Source organism: Gasterosteus aculeatus, chromosome 9, assembly GCF_964276395.1.
Source record: "Gasterosteus aculeatus chromosome 9, fGasAcu3.hap1.1, whole genome shotgun sequence".
NCBI lineage: Eukaryota > Metazoa > Chordata > Actinopteri > Perciformes > Gasterosteidae > Gasterosteus > Gasterosteus aculeatus.
Genome location: NC_135696.1, coordinates 1950440 through 1970453, shown reverse-complemented (window position 1 = coordinate 1970453; position 20014 = coordinate 1950440). Strand labels below are relative to the sequence as shown.

Genomic DNA, 20014 nt, shown 5'->3' with positions numbered 1-20014 from the left:
AATTGTTATCTACCAGTTGACCACTGGGTGTCTCACTCCTCTAACAACCCTCGCAACTCATTATTTCATAGAGAAAGTAAACTTGCACTCCCCACGTACTTATGTTATGTCAGTACTACTAGTATTAGTATTAGTTGTCATAACAATGATAAGAATAATAACACGCACATAACCGGGACATGGTATCATGCATATAAATAAATGTAATTACGTAAAAGCAATGTTGACACCGGGGATATTTCAAAGATAAAACCCCACAGTAAGTTGAGGGGATTTGTGCGTGAGGTGACTCCCGCCATGTATATTGTGTGCTGCAGTACCCGCGTGGGACCGAGGGGGGCGCTGTGCACTCAGCCTCCAGACACACAGCACTGACTGAGCTGCACGGACAGAGAGCTTTGTGCCGAAAACTAAACCAACCTGTGTCAGACTAATGAATTAAAACGGGCCACTTGAGAGGTAAATACAAACAAGGGGATGCTTGGCAAATATTCTACTGTTTTTGTCGTATTTGTGTATTTGAAAATAGATTAATTTCGCATTCATTTGGGATGTTAAAAATCATCTGTGTGGGCAAGTTGGTGTTGCGAGACAGGGCTCAGGGCGACGGTAGCAGCCCTTCGTCGCCTGTAAACTAGCGGCAGTACGGAGCGATGCGTCGAAGTTGAAAAAAGACAGTAACAAGTACATTAGCTTGATTTTTAAACTTCACAAACTAGTTTCATTTGTTGTCAAACACTGGAACTGACCACGGTCAAGCCTATTTTAGGCAGAGATGATGGGATACCCCACTTCCTCTGTGATTGTCTGTAGTCTGAGATGTGATGGGTACCTCAGTAGTTTGCGGCCTATGCGCTAGCAAAGTAGGCTAACCCTTTAGCTAGCACGGCTAACGTGTATTAGCCGTTCGCTGCTAGCATTACTTCCTTCCCGCAAAATGCTAACCGCTTGCCAATGATGTTTGCACTGCAACTAGCTAGCTAGCTAATTTGATAACCTGTATGACAGTAGACATACGCCGGCCGCTTTCGTGTTGTTTTGGGGTGTTTTTCCTACAACTTAGCGGTTCAAATAGCCGTAAGGTTACTAGAAGCCCCGATATGCTTGTTTCTCTAGCAATACCATGTTTGATTGGACATTAACGGAAAATATGGAGCTTATATCTAGCTGGGGTATTTAGCATGCAAGCTAACAATATGTACACTGTTGGTTGAATTTCGTCTTTCTGTCTGAAAAGTTGTCTGGACCAGAATATCGTTAAATAAACCGCTCCGGTGTAGTTCATTTCAGCGGGTACACTTGATAGTTGGCTAATGGCAATGGTGCTTAAAACCAGGTTTTGGTAAGTGCGGTAGCATGGTTGTGCTGAACTTTTGTTTTCTGGCCCATAGAGGCCAGTAGAAGACCGTGTGGACCACACATCAACAAGCATGGAGTTCCCGCAACAGCAGAAACCGGCGGGGGACGGAAAGATCACCTATCCGCCCGGAGTGAAGGAGATTACCGACAAAATCAGCAACGATGAAATGGTCAAACGGTTGAAGGTGTGTTGACGTGATTTCTCGCTGTCGGAATTCATATCCTTGCAAGCCCCAACGGGATTTCTCTGTGTTCAGCCCCTGGCAAAATGCCATCACCCTAATTATGTTGTATGCTACTGTATGTCAGACCAACTCACACACTCACAGACATGGTACACCGGAGAATTATGGTTTAATTTGAGTTTGACTGATACTGCTGATATTATTTTTCAGTAGTGAGGTCTCCACATTTAGCAGTTCTTCCATCCTCTTAAGACTAGGACAAATGGGATGATCCCAACACAAGACATGGAAACAAGTAGTTTCTGCATTCGTTTTAATATGGTTTCCGTTTGTCCTCTGTATCAACTCCTGAGGGAAATATCTGCCTCAGCTGCTAAATGCTTCACTGCGTTCACTAGCTGTTCACTGGCTGTTTCTATCAGCCGTGTTTTATATGAAACACAGGTGTTAAAGCATCTCACACTCCATCCTGAAGTTAGTTTTTCAAAGCTGGCACTTATATTTACTGGGATCTTGTGACTCTTCTTAATCACGTTAGATTGTTTACTCCAGTAATACTGAAGCGGTTCTGTGACATCTCAGAACTGACTAAGTTAAGACCGTAAAGCGCAACAACCTTTGGCCTTGGCAAGCGAGACAACCGTGCTGAATGGCTGTTGACTGCTAGACCAGTGTTTACACATCCATGTAACCTGCTTTTACTGCTGAGAAGTAGACAGCTGACACAAATTGATGGGAGAGAGTTACGATTTGTTGCACTTCTAGCAGAGCCTGTTTTACCCAGTTTGCAGTTAATTTTATGGTGCAGTTAATTTTCTACGGTTTGAGATTCCTATTTTTCATTCACGTTCAACTAAAGTCAGCCACTATCACAAGCAGTTCTGTAGCTTTGACTAAAAGTACATATTGTACCAGGTTACACTTCTCACTCAGTGTCCCAATACAAATGAATACTCCCAACATGGTTCCACATTAAGGTTTTCACCAAATAACAAAGTTAAGTATTTTAAATCTTAAAGTAGATTGCTCGAGGGTTTTGCACTTTCCTCGCACTATTTCATTGTTTGCTCCACAGGGATGGGAAGGAAGCTCAATGACTTATCAGCCTCGACCATCATTGGCTTGGGAAAAAAACATATATTGACAATTGTGAAACCGGGCAATCAGCAAATGATTATCTGCATTAAGTTGAGTAGGAGTTGTTTTATTGAATGTTGAGATCGGGATTCTCAGTTTCTATATCTTGTCCATCCTGGCAGACAGTTCCTTTTTGTCGCTGCAGAACGTTGTAGATTGAAAAAAGCAAAATAATCCACTCCACCCACTGTGCTTTGTATACTCACTCAAACACCAGTGATATATTTCACATCATAAAAATATAAGTTGTTGGCACACACATGATGAATAATAAACAACCTTCCAAGATAAGTTGTTTATACCCAATCACCCAGAAACTATCCTCAGCCAACTCTGTTCAATTTATACGTTATCCTAATTCTTCTAAATGCAAACACTTAAAATACCATATATTATACATCATTCGGTTGTGTTTAATTGCTTTTATTCTAATGCAATGGTGTCTTTGTTTATAGGTCACTAAATCCAAATACAGTGATCCCTCGCCACTTCGCGGTTCACTTATTGCGGATTCGCTATTTCGCGGATTTTCATATTGCATTTTTTTTTTTTTTGGTGCATTGTGCTCTGCATTCTGATTCGCTAAAAACTCACTCCCGAGCCGTTCATTACAGTTCTCCAACGTAATCGATGGTGGCATGTCGGTGTACAAGGATCTTTTTGCAAAGAAGAAAAAAGAGCGACAACAGCTGCCTATCACTATGTTCTTCTCCCGAACAAACACACCTGCACCGCGGGCTTCAGAAGAAGAGAACACTGCAGAGCGCAGTCAGGATGCAGCGGCCCAGTCTGAAGAGCAGTGAAACGGCCTACACGCGAGTCACTGTATTTGTATACATGTAATAGTTGCTAATTGTAAAAAAAAAAAAAGTTTTCTATTTCGCGGATTTCACTTATCGCGGGTCATTTTCGGAACGTAACCCCCGCGATAAACGAGGGATTACTGTAGTTCCATGAAAAAAGTTTTTGTTACAAGTTATAATGATTAACAATTGTTGTCAGAGCTCTCATTACTAATTAAATAAGCCAAATGGGGGCGTTTTTTTAAAGCTACAATCTAGCTGCGCCCACCAACTGGCAAAAATATTTTCTCCACTACACTTCGATCTATAAAAGACCCACTGTGTAACAAAAGGACGCAACATGTACTTGATCATCGTGGTTGGTAGAGACCGATGTTTCCAACCACATTGCTTTCACGGAGGGGAAAGGCATTCTTTAGGGAATCGTTGAGCCTTTTAGAAATCCCTTTAGTCTTTCGGGGGAGTTAGATGAGCGGGTCGATACCATACTCGCGTATGTATGTAAATATGAAGCGTTAAGCACCAGCCTTTTGTCGTCTGGCCGTCACTGTGAGGTTGCCAAGCAACCATTGGAGACTCCTGAAGGTGGGGGCACCCGGCCAAGAGATAATACCCTGAGTCCCCCCCTATAAAACCACAAATAGTCCCTTTTCCCCTTTGCTTTTTATTGTGATTAAAGAAACCAGAGCAAACCAGAGGTCGCGCTGGGCTTATTTTGTACCGTTTGGACGGAGCCCGTCGCTGACCCGTTTCCAGGCTTTGTGCTAAGCCAACTGCGACTGGCTAGCTTCATGTTTACCGTACAGACGAGAGTGGTATTGATCTCCCCGTCTCAAGGAAGCACATAAGTATTTCCCAAGATTATACAGCTAGGGATCTCTATTGGTCTGTGGGCACTTATGTGCTTTGCATAGAACTGTTCATCCAGTCTGCTTTGCACACGGCGGCCATATTGCCAACGGAACACGGGATGTCCAGTGTAGAATGTGGTGCAGTTTGGACAGATGTTGGCCCTCTAACAAAGGCCTCAATGTTTAAGCCTGTTGGTTTTAAACCCTGACTCTTCATTCTTTTTTTTCTGGATTTTTTTTAGTTCCTGTCCTATTGATTTGTCTAGATCTATTCTGTAATTGTGCCCAAATCTTATACACAAGGATTTGGACACAACTTCCATTTCATATTGAATTAGTCTTTTCATTGCACATTGTTAACCAAACCAGTTTTTTTTTTTTTACTACATGTCTATTGGAAATTTCCTTTTTCACACTCTGTCCAGTCTCCATCACTGTTTTTAGAAATATTTCCGTTCCGTTTGAAGGTACCTGAAAATGACTAATCACGTGCACTGGGCTCGCTGGTGCCAGTTTAAACAGGAAGTAGGTTTGTTGCTTTAGTTTTATTTATTTATAAATAATTGTCTTTACGTTCAATACACATACATTGCCTTGCATAGGTATTCACCCCGCTGGGAGTTTTCTACGTTTTGTGGTATAACCACATATTCAAATTAATTTCATTGCGATATTATGTAATCGACCAACACAAAATAGTTTACATGTATGTTAAAAATGACACCCTCTTTACTGTAAAATGAATCCGAAGAAAGCAAGAGGCCCACGTAACTCTGGAGGAGCTGCAATGAGCCACAGCTGAGGGGAGGAATCTGTCCACTGGACAACTACTAGCCGTGAACACAACCGGGGCCTTCATGGTAGAGTGGCCAGAAGAAAGCTGCTGTGAAAGTAAACCATAAGAGGTCCTGTTTGCCACAAGCCATGTGGGACACACATCAACATGTGGGAGAAGTTGCTCTGCTCAGATGAGACAAACTGAACTTTTTTTTCCTCAATGCAAACCGCTGTGTGGTGGAAACCCGACACTGGCCATTAGCCTGAGCACCCCGTCCCAACAGGGGAGGTGGTTCAGCAGCTACAGGAAACTAGTCAGAATGGAGCGAGAGAAGGATGGAGCCAAATACAGGTCAATCCTTAAAGATGATATGATGCGGTCTGCAAAAGAATTGAGGCTGTAAACCTACAGCCAGAGCCACGATGGAACGGTTTAGATCAGAGCATGTTCATGTTTTAAAATGGCCAAACCTCAATCCAATCTATGGTGAGATTCTCCTTCCAATCTAACTGAGCTTCATCTTTTTTGCAAAGAGGAATGGATGAACATTTCCATCTCTAGATATCCCAAGAGACTTAGAGCTGGAATTGCAGCAAAGTGGGGTTCTACCAAGTATTAACTCGGGGGGGGGGGGGGGGGGGGACTTATGCAAGGCCCCGTATTTGTGCTCAAGATCTTCCCCTTTATACTCTATTGGACCAATTTTGTTAATTTTTTTTTATTTTTCAAACTTTGTTACAAGGTTTTCTTCTATCTCACACATACGATATACTTTAAAGTGACCTCTTGCATGTGCACGTTTCACTAGCGTTTGGTACTCTTTGTGGGGTGAATGGAAGAGCCTCTCCCACCGGAGAGCGCTTTTGTTTTGAATTGTACTGAAGAAACCGCAGCATCGATAACGACGCTTGTTTAGTGTCCATCGCTCTCGCCAAAGCCGGCGTCGTCCGCCGCGTCGGGCTGCTGCTGGCAAATGGCAACACTAAACGGCTGCTTCCTCTGCATGTCGGCAGTAGTAGTATTGGTAGTCAATCGATAATTTAAAGCAGTTTGCTTTTCTCCCAGCGGTGTAACAATCACACGCCCTGTCAAACAGCAGCCGTGGTTTATTAAAAGCCCCCGTTGGATTCGCCCGGGCCTCATTAAGAGGCAACGCAGGAGTTTTCAAAGTAAAGTTCTCGTCTAAAAAAAAAAAAAAAAAGGACGGCTGTATATTTTGTTGCTAAAGGTGAGACAAGCCGAAATAAAAGCTTATGTTTGAATAATGGATCAGTGAGTCTGAACGTTTACTATGCGTTCCGCACTGTGAGGTATTTATTTACCTAGTCGTGTACCGGGAATGTGTCCTCGCACGTATGACCTTTGCTAATGAGCTGCTTTGACAGATGACATCACTCTGTATTTGAGCAAAAGTTGAGTCTGGTTCTCCTTTGTAGACCAGCATGTGTGCTGGTCTACAAAGATCAACCTGGATTTAAAAAAATATATTTTTTTATGAACCGCTCATGTCTGTAAAAACACTTTCCTATTTTTCCCTTTTTTCATTTATTTTATATATTCCTTGTTATTGCATGCACTGTGTGTTTTTGTAGAACAAAGCATAAGCAAACGTGGCCAATAAAGCTGATTCTGACTCGCGCTGAGAGCGTCCGAGGTGTGCGTGCACGGCGCTCTGCAGTCTGCTGCCGCTGGCGGCCCATCCCCCACCCGCCTGACTGCATAGTGAGCTGCTCTGCCTCTCGTGTAACGCGCTCAATCGCTCACTCTTGTGGAGGAAGTGCTAGTTTAAAGCCTGGTATCCGAGTGAGTCTACATAAGAACTGGTTGGTGCCTACAGCGTTTGCTGAGAAGGTGTTTGCGGTGAACCTAGAAAAACAATTTTTTTCCTGTCCCACAATAAGCACATGAGAATGAAATGTAAGTAGGATCTGAGATGTAGTGTTAAAATCTATTTTTTATTATTTTGATTTAATTCTCAAGCAGAAGACTTTCCCACCGTTTCTTTTTTTCCAGGATTCGTAACTCTGTAACTCTTAGGTTAATCCTTGTTGTTATATAGTTACAACCGTGACCTCAATCTCAACACACGTAAGACAAGTGGCTCCTCCGTGACGTGCAGGAATATATTCTGCCGTGCAGCCCTAGTAAATGGTGAAACGGCTCTACTCTCTCCAAGTTAATTTAGCTCAAGTATGTCTGGTTGTCCGGTCGCTCAGACTGAGACGGATTATTAGCTGCACTGGACAATCGCTTCAGCATCGCGACATGTTGGTACTTACAATTCCTGGCCAACTTCCTTGAGGTTCCTTCCTCTTGGCTCATCACTGTCTAACCTGCTGTTTATAAGGGATGGTTATTGTTGGGGTTTTCCGATATCCGGTGCGAAAAGGATACAGGTGCCTGAACCGATACTTCAAATAAAACATAAAAGCACAAAGCGGCAATTGACGACGTTAAAGAGCGGCTTTTTTCGGCAATTTGTTTTTCTTCAAGTTGAACAACATGTTATTTAGAGTATAGAACAGTGGATAGATGGGTATCGATCCTTTTTGTAGCTACTTGGATTGATTATGGTGGGAAACTCCTTTATGGTCCAGCAGGAGTCGTTTCAAATGCAAATATTGTGTCAAACTGTTGTTTTCCCCTCATCCTCCTCCTCCTCCTGTGTCGCTTGGGCTCACAGATGGTGGTGAAGACCTACATGGACATGGACCAAGACTCCGAGGAGGAGAAGCAGCAGTATCTCGCCCTGGCGCTCCACCTCGCCTCCGAGTTCTTCCTCAGGAACCCCAACAAAGACGTCAGGCTACTGGTGGCCTGCTGCCTGGCTGACATCTTCAGGATCTACGCCCCCGAGGCCCCCTACACCTCCCATGACAAACTCAAGGTTAGCAACTGACCGTGCATTACCGTAGAAAACCCGCCAGCAAAAGACTACGCATCTTCCTCGTGGGGGAGTCATTTAAAGCAATCTAAGCTTCAGTTTTGCAGTGTACACCAGTTGACGTGACTGCTGCCTGCCGGTTTGATGTAGATCCTAACTATCCTAAGTAAAATAGAAAAGGCCATTCTGCTCTAATGTTATCTATACTACTGGCCTGGTGTTTTGGCAAACCCGTGAAAAAAAAACTTTGTTAGCTGGTCTCATTGCAATGCAGTCTGAACCTCTTGAGTCTGGACGACGGCAGACACTGTAGCTCCTCAAAGGACCACTTGAGGCGGGTCCCCAAAGAGGGTCGATCCCGAAATAAACCTCCTTACAGCAGATACAAACCTGTTTACAGCCTGCTACAAACCAACGGCTCGTGAAAAGAATAATGCAAATAGGTGTTGACATGTTTTCTGTCTCGTCTCCAGGACATTTTCCTGTTTATCACCAGACAGCTAAAGGGACTGGAAGACACTAAGAGCCCTCAGTTCAACAGATACTTCTACCTGCTGGAGGTAAGGCGCTGATGTGGAAGTGTGTTTGTTCACGGGCCCGTGGAGCAAACCGCTGGTGACCGACTAACATGTTTGTGTGTTTCTCTAGAACCTGGCGTGGGTGAAGTCGTACAACATATGCTTTGAACTGGAGGACTGCAACGAGATCTTTATCCAGCTTTTCAAAACACTCTTCTCAGTCATAAAGTAAGGCTCTGCATATATACATATATATATTTGTTAATGGCTCTTTTTTCCAACCTTTTTTCTTATTCATAGTCTCTCCAGTAGCCCTTGAATCTGTTGCACATGTAGATGAGCTCTATCGTTACTCCCTTTCTGACGTTTGTTGTTTTCCTTGAAACTTGCCATCATTCTATTTCCAGGAGTTGAGGGGATTACAATGAGCCATCACCCATTTTCACACACATTTATTATAACTTCGTTGTAAATTCACTTTTCTTTCATGTACCTATCTTCTACAGCAACAGCCATAATCAGAAGGTGCAGATGCACATGATAGACCTGATGAGCTCCATAATCATGGAGGGTGACGGAGTCACACAAGAGCTGTTGGACACCATCCTCATTAACCTCATCCCTGCACACAAGGTGGGACACATAACACGTTCATATGTATTAATCATTTATTTATATTGACTGCGCAGAATTTACAGAGAACCTGTACTACTATTTTATTTTCAAAGCTGTAATCTGGCAAAATAATGTTTAATTTCTTTTTCTATTTGCATTCTAATAATAACAATATTGCATATGATTGGAACCAGATTCAGCTGAGCTATTGGACAGTCCTGGAGTTCTGCATCAATGAGTGTTTGAGTGAGATGTTGTGTTCAACTTTCCTCGGGACAGAATCTGAACAAGCAGGCGTACGATCTTGCAAAGACTCTGCTGAAGAGGACGGTCCAGACCATCGAGACGTGCATCGCAAACGTGAGCAGCAGACCCACATAACCACTGTTTGTATCGGCAGCACAGATATTTTAAATGATGAGCTATTGATCTGACACGGTGCTCTTTTTCCCCTTCCTCAGTTCTTCAATCAGGTGTTAGTAATGGGCAAGTCGTCGGTCAGCGACCTGTCGGAGCACGTCTTTGACCTCATCCAGGAACTGTTCACCATCGACCCCATGCTGCTTACTTCTGTCATGCCACAGCTGGAATTCAAACTCAAGGTTAACACGACAAACACGCTGTCAAAATAAGCGCAGGTCTCAGACGTGTATACCAGATATGTTTGTAGGACCGCGATGATTGTCAATGAGCAAAGACGCTTGAACTCGAGCACTTTTAATCCAGACCTTGCTTTTAAGAGCTTCCCAAGTCCATCCTTCAGCTAAACTGGCTGAGAGAGGAGGCTGGACAGGTCTAAACATAGAGGCTCTATTCAGACTACTACGCTATTGATTTAAAAAGCATAACGTTTGCTCGTTTTGATTTGCGTACCCTTGAAACACGATGATGTTCACTTCTTGATTGGTTCTCACCAGTCAAGATTAAAACAAATGACCGGAGCCTCGAACACCACAGCTGGACGCGTGAATACGAAACGCCTTGCTGACATTGTTGTCTGTTTGCACAGTTGCATTTTATAATGCTACTACTGCCGCCAGGTGCAGGAGGCAGGCCTTCATTTTAGTGCTTTGCAACAATTCCCCTATCCTGCAGTGTTGTCAGCCATGGTCATGTGATATGCTGCTTTTTGTGTTTTCAGAGCAACGACGGCGAGGAGCGTCTAGCTGTTGTCCGGTTGCTGGCAAAGCTGTTTGGGGCCAAAGACTCTGAGCTGGCGTCCCAGAACCGACCGCTGTGGCAGTGCTTCTTAGGACGGTGAGTTCCGCCACTCCCCAGCTCCATCACCTGCTCCTCCCAGGTGTGACGCCCATTCGGGGATCTCTCTCTACCTGCTACTGATGCTTTGTTCCCCGCAGGTTCAACGACATCCATGTTCCCGTCCGGCTAGAGTGTGTTAAGTTCGCTAGCCACTGCCTCATGAACCACCCAGACCTGGCCAAAGACTTGACAGGTGTGTTTGAGTCTCATCACTCTCCTCCCCCAACTCGGCCCTTTCTTTCCCCATTCAAGCTCTGAACACGCGGCTCTCTCCCCATCTAGAGTATTTGAAAGTGCGCTCGCACGACCCAGAGGAAGCTATCCGCCACGATGTCATTGTGACCATTATCAACGCCGGGAAAAAGGATCTCAACTTGGTCAATGACCAGCTGTTGGGCTTCGTACGAGAGAGGACCTTAGACAAGAGGGTGAGAATAACGTGCGCTCCCAAGCGGTGCAGATGTTGCCATCAAATGGCGTTTTGGGTAGTCGTAGAAGCCGTCTTTGCTTGATTCAGTCCATTTATCAGCGTTCATGGACTTTGGAGACATCTCACCCACATAAATGTTCAGATACTCCGGGTTTTACTTGCTTATGAGCGACTTTAGGTGGAATGTTGACTTTCTGCATCTGAACTGTTTCTCCTCCCTCTCTAGTGGCGTGTGCGTAAAGAGGCCATGATGGGCCTCGCTCAGCTTTTTAAGAAGTACTGCCTGCACTACGAGGCGGGGAAGGAGTCAGCCCAGAAGATCAGCTGGATCAAAGACAAACTACTGCACATCTACTATCAGAACAGCATTGACGACAAGTGAGCATAAACACACGGACATGTAGTCTTGTGTTGACGTGGTAAACGCGGCCGTTTTGGCTGTTCAGACCTTGAGTAACCGTCTAAACATGGATGATTGCAGTTTATTTTGTAAGCACTGTGCTCAAGTTTAATAGTGCATTGACAATACTGTCCTTTCCGTTCGCATTTACTCCTCCAGGTTATTAGTCGAGAAGATCTTCGCTCAGTACATGGTTCCTCACAGTCTTGACACGGAGGAGAAGATGAAGTGTCTGTACTACTTGTACGCCTGCCTGGACACCAACGCTGTCAAGTCAGTCAAAGCTGCAACATCTCCTCTAGCACATGACCGCCGACCTGTATCTTTATTTTGATGCTTGCATGCGATGAACACACAAACCCGCACAATGGCCAACCAGCCACTACCAACACTAAAGGTGCAACGTTTTGTGACACCTCACCGGTTTCTCCTCTCTGCGTGCTTCGCTTTCAGGGCCCTGAATGAGATGTGGAAGTGTCAGAACATGCTCAGAAGCCTGGTCAAAGAGCTGCTCGACCTCCACAAGCTGCCAGTGGTGTGTTGACAAACATTTACATACAAAATTGACCACATCTCCCCTGAGTTTTGTGATGCAGAACATATCTAAAGACCGTATCTCTCTCTCTCTCTCTCTCTCTCTCTCCCCACTAGTCCGAGGCGAATAACACGGCCATGTTTGGGAAGCTGATGAGTGTCGCCAGTAAGTTGGAAACCACACAAACGTGCACAGTGCGCATTCATTCCGCACACATCTTGTATCTTCTGGGCGGTCAGGGTTCATTTGGCTTAACAATATTGTCCTTTAACTCGTCTCTGTGTTTGCAGAGAACCTCCCAGACGCCGGAAAGGCCCAGGACTTTATGAAGAAGTTCAACCAGGTTTTGGGTGAAGACGAGAAGCTCCGAGTCCAGCTGGAGGTGCTCATCAGCCCGACATGCTCCTGCAAACAGGCCGAGATCTGTGTGGTGAGAGGAAAACACCATTTGGCGTGCACGCCGCTCTTTCACTTCCTCCCAGACCGTGGTGGTGGTCGCGTTCTGTCTTTATTTATAAAGAGCTCAGGCTGTGTTTTGAGTGCATAGATGTGCTGTTGTTTTTGAGAAAGATGGAAAGCTTCTGTAGACCTGCATTAATCAACACCTGATCAGCTCTGTTCCTTCTTTGAACTGGGCTGCCAGCTTTTCTGAGATTAGACTGAGACAAAGAGGAAAGGTGATGTTGAGATCTTTGCAATAGAACATCTTTGATGTGTTGAGTCATTGTCAATCAGCATTGAGATCTACAGCGTCTTCATTTCCCTCCAGCTTTTCATCCTTTTGCTCCAAATTCGTTGATACGAGGTTGTTATTGTTATTATTATTATTATTACCGTGCATGTTTCGGTGCAATCTACTGAAACATTCAAAGATTTAGTAAAACAAACCTGGGTTGTAAATGTGGATGCCCATTTATAACCCTGATCCATGAACGTCTGTATTGACCGTGTTGTGTGTTTGCAGAGGGAGATCACACGGAAGTTGACGTTCCCCAAACAGCCCACCAACCCGTTCCTGGAGATGGTTAAGTTCCTGCTGGAGCGCATCGCCCCCGTCCACATCGACTCGGAGGCCATCAGGTCCGAAAAATGTCCCCAAATGTTCGACAGATCTCGTGCTGCGCTTGAGTTTCCCTACAGACCATTCATAGAGGAACATTCATACTAGGCTACATTTACATTACATGTCATTTAGCTGACGCCTTTATCCAAAGCGACTTACAATAAGTGCATTCAACCATAAGAATACAAACTCGGAAGAGCAAGAAACAAAGGAAAATTTCCTCAAATAAGCCAATTTACAATAGGTAAGTGGCGCTATAAGTACAATTTAACATGACAAGAGCCTGAATCAGTACCTGCGCTGCTTTCCGAGCGAGAAGGAGACATTCAAATTTGAAAGAGGGCTTAAAATCCTGTCAATCAGATAAAAGTTTCTTTAGCGTTGCACAAAAAGATGCAGAGCAGCACTTCCTGCCTCATTGATAAGAGCTCTGCTCGTGTGTTGTGTAACACCCTGAGCCGGCTTCTCTCGTTCACTGAGACACCTAGTGGTGAAGAGATGAACCCGCGGGCCTCGGGCAGGGATCCGGTTTAACCCCTTCTGCTTCATGGAAAAACACCATAAGAGAGAGAAACACACCTACGGAAATGACTCCCGGTGCTTATCCATAGGCCGCGTTGTGAGCACTCACACATTATGCTTATTTTAAATAACCGGCTCGTAATTCCTTCCTAAAAGAACAAATCCTGTTTTTCAAAGGACTTTATTTAGGTGCTGTGAGCAATCAGTGTAATTTGCTCTCCTTTATTGGTTTGTAATTGGACACAGTTATGGCAAATATTTAATATTTTACAGCGAGGCAACTCGCAGCAAAGCAATCCAGATGGATGTATAGCATTGGAGGTAAGGGGACATGTGGGGCTTTGTTGGGCAGTGTAACACTTTCTGCTGTTATGTTATAAGACGTCTCATGGTGCGCAGTGTGTCCTGTTGCTCCCGTTTAGAGGATCTTAATGGGTTGTTGCTTGTTGTGTCTCAGTGCTCTGGTGAAGCTGCTTAACAAGTCCATTGAGGGCACCGCTGACGACGACGAGGAGGGCGTTACTCCCGATACAGCCATCCGCTCCGGGCTGGAGCTCCTTAAGGTAGCTGACGTGGGCACACTGTAGCGTACAAGACAATTGGGTCATTAGTAGTAAGCCGGTTTGATTACCGTATTCTCTTTTTTTCTGCTCCCCTTCTAGGTCTTATCGTTCACACACCCAACAGCGTTCCACTCCGCAGAAACCTACGAGTCTCTGCTGCAGTGTTTGAAGATGGAGGACGAGAAAGTGGCGGAGGCAGCCATCCAGATATTCAGAAACACGGGACAGAAGATTGAGACGGAGCTACAACAGATACGATCGTAAGAGAGAAACGACATGTTTGAGAACTCTTTTTAGTTGGACGGTTGCTTTAAGAATCTACAGCGAGGGAACGACGTCAGCCACACAGAGAAATAATCTTCCTTGTGTGCTCCAACAGGACTCTGATTCCCGTCCTGCATCAGAAAGCCAAGCGGGGAACGCCCCACCAGGCCAAGCAGGCGGTCCACTGCATCCACGCCATCTTTAACAACAAGGAGGTGCAGCTGGCACAGATTTTTGAGGTAGGGGACAGTTTTTCCATTTTTCTATTTGCAAATGTTTCTTTATTTTAGCTTGAATTAATCATTATTCACTCCCCTCCGGTTTATCCTTCTCGTACGTGATCTTTTCCTTGAGCTTTCTTCTTTTGTCGCAGCCTCTGTCACGTAGCCTGAACGCAGACGTCCCAGAGCAGCTCATCACTCCCCTCGTGTCCCTGGGTCACATCTCCATGCTGGCACCAGATCAGTTTGCTTCGCCCATGAAGTCCATCGTGGCCAATTTCATCGTCAAGGACTTGCTCATGAATGACCGGGTGTGTGGAAATGAAGCTTCACACCCATACAACATTTGCTCACTTTTCACACTGTTTTACAACAATTTCACAGAATTGTGTTTGATAAAATACAACTTTTAGCCAAAATAAACCCGGTTTAGAAAAGAGTGGCTTTGATTTTCCTTTATGTCTCCAGTCAGTGGGAAACAAGAATGGGAAGCTGTGGACCACGGATGAGGAAGTTTCACCCGAGGTCCTAGCTAAGGTAAAAAAAAAGCACCTCTGTGGCATTTTCTACTACATGATCTTACATTGATGACAAATGTGTGAATCTTCTTCGGTGCCCATGTAATAACAACTACATGAAGACATGTTTGAAAGGTCCCAGCACCTTGGTCTCTCTAATCGAGCTCCTGCTGGTCCCACAGGTGCAGGCCATCAAGCTGCTCGTGCGCTGGTTACTAGGAATGAAGAACAACCAATCCAAGTCGGCGAACTCCACTCTGCGCCTGCTGTCGGCAATGCTGGTCAGCGAGGGCGACCTCACAGAGCAGAAGAAGATCAGGTGATTCGGGGCTTGAATGTCAGGATTAAGAAGTGTGTGTGGGGGGACAATCATTTATTACAGATTCTAACTTCTAATCTTCGCTAACATTCTTGTTCCTTCTTTCTCCCCACAGCAAGTCGGACATGTCCCGCCTGAGGCTGGCTGCAGGCGGAGCCATCATGAAGTTGGCCCAGGAGCCGTGTTACCACGACATCATCACACCCGAACAGTTTCAGCTCTGCGGCCTCGTAATCAACGTTAGTCTGCGTTTTGTGAGCCTCTTTAGCAGCAGAGCATGTGCCGTTAGAAGGAGGAGGGTATGGACGATCACATTATGGACGGCTGCATTCCACCGAGCTGCACCGTCCTGGTTCAGAAGTCCTCTCCCCCACATTGACGTGTCAGAAGGTCGTGTGGAAAAAAAGGCCTGTTGTAAAGTACACCATGTTGTTTGACTCGAGTCTGCTCCCTCCGACGTACAGGACGAGTGCTACCAGGTCCGTCAGATCTTCGCGCAGAAGTTGCACCTGGCTCTCGCCAAGCTGATGCTGCCCCTGGAGTACCTCGCCGTCTTCGCCCTGTGCGCCAAGGATCCGGTGAAGGAGCGCCGCGCGCACGCCCGACAGTGCCTCCTCAAGAACATTTCAGTCCGAAGGGAGTACATCAAACAGAACCCACTCGCTCAGGGTCAGTTTTTTTCACCGACGTGTGCGCCGCGATTACACGCTGCTGCGGTCTTTTCTGACCTGTAGTGTTCTTTTTATCCATTTATTTTTTCACAGTCCGCTTTATTGAACAGCCATTGAACGGTCAAATATTCCACCTTTCCATCCAATATGATTTGTTTAACCACATCTCCAGAAAATCGACACAAAGAAAGTTTGCACCCAGTTCTCTTGTACAGAGATGAGGAATTAAACTAATGCAGACGAACTATGTGCCAAAAGGCTGCAGGTCAAACCTCAAACGATGTAGAGTACGTAGAAATCTGGCGTTCAAGTTCATGTGTTCGTTTCAGGAAAGTCAACGCCTGCTCACATTACATTACATTACCGGTACATGTCATTTAGCTGACGCTTTTATCCAAAGCGACGTACAATAAGTGCATTCAACCATAGGGTACAAACTCAGGAGAACAAGAAACAAGAAAGTGCAATTTCCTCAAATAAGCCAATTTGCTATAGATGAGTGACGTTATAAGTACAATTTAAGTGCTACAATTTGTTAGTCTTTAGTCGAGGTAGAGTCTGAAGAGGTGTGTCTTTAGTTTGCGGCGGAAGATGTGAAGGCTCTCTGTGGTCCTGGTGTCTTCAGAGAGCTCGTTCCACCATTTCGGCGCAAGGACAGCGAAGAGTCGAGACCTAGTCGAGTGTTTTGCTCTCAGTGAGGGAGGAACGAGTAGTTTGGCAGATGCAGAGCGGAGAGTGCGGGTTGGGATGTCGGGTTTGACCATGTCCTGGATGTAAGCTGGACCCGATCCATTCACCATGCGCACAGATCTCACGGGTTCATCCGCTGCTGTTTTTAAAGGCGTGTTTTATTTATAGTGTTTCATTGCACTTCGGTACACAAACTTTAATGGGTGATATTTCTGTTCTTTGAGAACGTGCATGAAACTTCTCAACATTACTTTCTCTCCCCACAGAAAAACTTGTCTCCCTCCTTCCTGAATATGTCGTCCCATATATGATCCACCTGCTGGCCCACGACCCGGACTTCACAAAACCGCATGAATATGAACAGCTTAAAGACATTAAAGAGTAAGTGCTGCCATATGAACTATTGATGCATCTGTATTTTTTCAGATTTGTTTAAGATGCCTGCAGTGATGTTCATTTTGCTTCCGTGTGCAGGTGTCTGTGGTTCATGCTGGAAGTTCTGATGACCAAGAATGAGAACAACAGCCATGCGTTCCTAAGGAAGATGGTGGAGAACATCAAACAGACCAAGGATGCACAGTGTCCCGAGGACGCCAAAGCCAACGAGGTATGCACACGTTTACATTGAGCGTGTGATCTGGCCAGCATCTCTTGAAACGTATCTTCTTGTTCTTCATTTGTTCATAAACCTGAAGCTTTGGGAATAATTGTCTCTTTCCAAAATGTCTTTAACTCTATAAAACCATTACATGTTTACTAGATGGCAAAGCGGAACAGACTCCGTCCATAACCGCGTCTCATGTTCTCTTGGTTACAGAAACTGTATATAGTCTGCGATGTGGCTCTCTTCGTCATCGCCAATAAGAGCACTGCGTGTCACCTGGACTCCCCTAAAGACCCGGTCCTGCCCTCCAAGTTCTTCCTCGTACAGGACAAGGCAATACACACTCACACATGCTCTAATGTAGACAATGTATTCGTGCTCACCCAAAATGTCAAACTCTTCTTCAAAGTGCTTGTTGCAAATGAGTGTCTTACGTTTTCTGGTTTGATTTATTTCCACAGGACTTTAAAAATGATAAAGAGTATCTGTCGACGGAGATGAGACAAGTGCTGCTCACTGGAAAGGTAAAAGCTTTCCACATTCTGCGATCCGTAGAAAGGTCAATCATTCTGTATTGGCATTACGAATTTACAGGGTGAAGGGCAAAGGTACACAAGTAGTAAAAGCATAAAGTAGCAACGGTGTTTGTCACGGAGTACATCCACGACTATTATGTTGTGTTAAATATGAATTGAATGAAATCTCTAAAAAGCAGCATAACGTTCTCTTCTCAGCCTAAACCTGCTCCGGTGTTGGGAGCTGTGAACAAGCCTCTGACGGTACCGGGGAGGAGGATCTTCACGAAGACCCCCACGGGCTCCGACACAGCCAGTAACACCAGCACCAACTCCTCCCCCCTGAACAGCTCCACTATCAACAAGAACAGGTACGCACACACGCACGCACACACACACACGTGCACTGAGGAACAGGCCTCTGCCAACTCTTTAATCGTGTCCCGTAACAGCAACGCCGTCACCGAGTCGTCAGCGCAGGAAAACAACGAGAACCCGGTCATCCAGCACGATGTGGGGAAGAAGGTAAGCACAGAGGGGACCGCCTGCCGTCCCGAAGAGCTCCGCAGTGCGTCCTCTTTTGACCAAGCGCCGCCCCCCCCCCCCCGACCGTCTCTCTCTCTCTCTCAGGAGGAGCCGAGTCAGAACGTGACCCCCGGCGGCGACACCGCGGCGTCGCCCGTCAAGCGGCGCGGCCGCCAACCCAAGTCCGCCGCCGCCGCTCCCGTCGAGAAAGAGGTGGCGCCGGCCGCGGCGAGCCGCGGCAGGAAGAGGGCGGCCGACCCCAATCCCAACCCGCCGGCGGACTCCATCAACATCAAGATGTCGAAACAGCAGCAGCAGCAGAACGACGAAGGGACAAAGAGACAGATTGACTTGCAGAGGTGAGGACGAAGGAGGCGTGGCCTGTAATGGATTTAACCTGTAGCAGCTGAGCTTCAAGTAGCCTCGACAGACAGGTGGAGAAAAAGGAAATTGACTCCATTTCCTCGTCAGGTGGCCGTGCGTGAGCGTTGGGAAAGACAGAGAGAGAAAGAGGGAGTCTGGAGAGGAGGCAGGGAGAGCTGTAGGGACAGGGGCCCTTCTTCTGGGCAGCAAGGGAGACACTGAGATAGAGCTGCAGTCCAGCCCAGAGGGCCGTCTCAGTGGCAGGACGGAGGCAGGGAGGTGCCCCCCCCCCCGTCCGACTCGTGTAGCCAGGGAGAGACCAAGTCCGCGAGGAGAGGCGCTCCCTTTGGAAGGCAGTGGGCTGGCAGTGAGTTGGTTTGGTCCAGGAATGTCTCCTAAACCGTGTATTTTGCTACTGAGCTTTTGTCCTTGTTAGAAGTGCTCATTGTAACAGATTTCACTCTGATCTGTTAGTTTGATTAAATGAGCCTGACGAGCCTTTACCACCTCTGACTGACTAGTACTTCTTGTCGGTTGTATTGCCGAGGAACAAGCTGTCTTGTGCAGTGCTCTTGTGTAAAATTACAATCTCCTGTTAATTACAGACCAGCTTGGAGCTCTGAACTCTATTTTGTCTTTCAGGTAAGGAGGAAGCCGGCGAAGGTGAAACGAAGACTAGAGAGAATCGGGCCAGACTCTTCCTCATATCTCCCCCGCCCTCCGTACACGCGCCTCGGACTCTAAAGCTTTCCTGGACACATTATGGACCTTACTTAAAACACACACACACACACGAACCACTGACATCCTAGAAGGTTTTAAACACCTTAGTCACGATTTGAAGCTCATTGTATGTAGGTCTTAAAAAAAAAACATGTTATTTTTTTGCCTTTCGTTTGTTGCTCTTTGCTCCTTTTGTGGAGCTATTTTTAAGAAAACAAAAACAGGATGGACATTTTACAAACGTTTTAATCTGGTTATGATTGTTGCTTATTAAATTCCCTGGGAAAAAAAATCCTACAATATGTCTCCTGACTTCTTACTGTCTGGTGATCGGGTTGCAGTTTATATACTACTTTGCCGTTTTGGAACATCATTTTAAGAGATATTACTGATACCAACTTTATAAAAACATTTGGTGTCATTAGGTTTTGACGGGTTACAGCTCAGTAGGAGCTGGACCGTCATGCATAAATGATCCAGTAGCAGTCACACTTCAGTGTGTCCTTCTGACTGCTGCTGTACATCACTTCACGTGTGCGTTTTATCTTTTACAATGAAATATTTGCTGGCTAACGCCTACTATTGAGTAAGTGGAGACGACTCATCTTTACATCAAGTATCAGTAACTACTCGAATGATCATATTTAACTAAAGAACCTTTTTAGGTGTAAGCAGCACAGCTATCAGAAGCCAAGACA

General features: G+C 45.6%; 1 protein-coding gene across 1 annotated transcript; it reads left to right on the top strand.

The window, feature by feature from the left end:
* Positions 1–189: 189 nt before the first annotated feature.
* pds5a (PDS5 cohesin associated factor A) lies at positions 190–19537 on the top strand. Its single transcript, XM_040187278.2, has 33 exons — positions 190–459; positions 1392–1544; positions 7797–8000; positions 8471–8557; positions 8646–8743; positions 9022–9148; positions 9410–9490; positions 9592–9732; positions 10272–10387; positions 10489–10583; positions 10673–10818; positions 11047–11198; positions 11380–11493; positions 11674–11755; positions 11872–11920; positions 12046–12185; positions 12720–12835; positions 13798–13903; positions 14003–14163; positions 14283–14406; positions 14541–14699; positions 14857–14925; positions 15089–15225; positions 15341–15464; positions 15690–15894; positions 16853–16967; positions 17061–17193; positions 17404–17523; positions 17652–17714; positions 17925–18076; positions 18158–18230; positions 18336–18589; positions 19236–19537. Exons 2-33 carry the CDS (start codon positions 1431–1433, stop codon positions 19237–19239), a joined length of 3861 nt encoding a protein of 1286 aa, XP_040043212.2. The 5' UTR covers positions 190–459; positions 1392–1430; the 3' UTR covers positions 19240–19537.
* Positions 19538–20014: the final 477 nt, after the last annotated feature.

Bases quoted from the DNA above. Each gene is read 5' to 3' on its own strand.
- pds5a (XM_040187278.2), top strand. From the start codon at position 1,431: ATGGAGTTCCCGCAACAGCAGAAACCGGCGGGGGACGGAAAGATCACC. The intron at 10,584-10,672 runs GTGTGTTTGAGT...CTCCCCATCTAG, and splicing joins CCTGGCCAAAGACTTGACAG to AGTATTTGAAAGTGCGCTCG. The intron at 14,926-15,088 runs GTAAAAAAAAAG...CTGGTCCCACAG, and splicing joins CACCCGAGGTCCTAGCTAAG to GTGCAGGCCATCAAGCTGCT.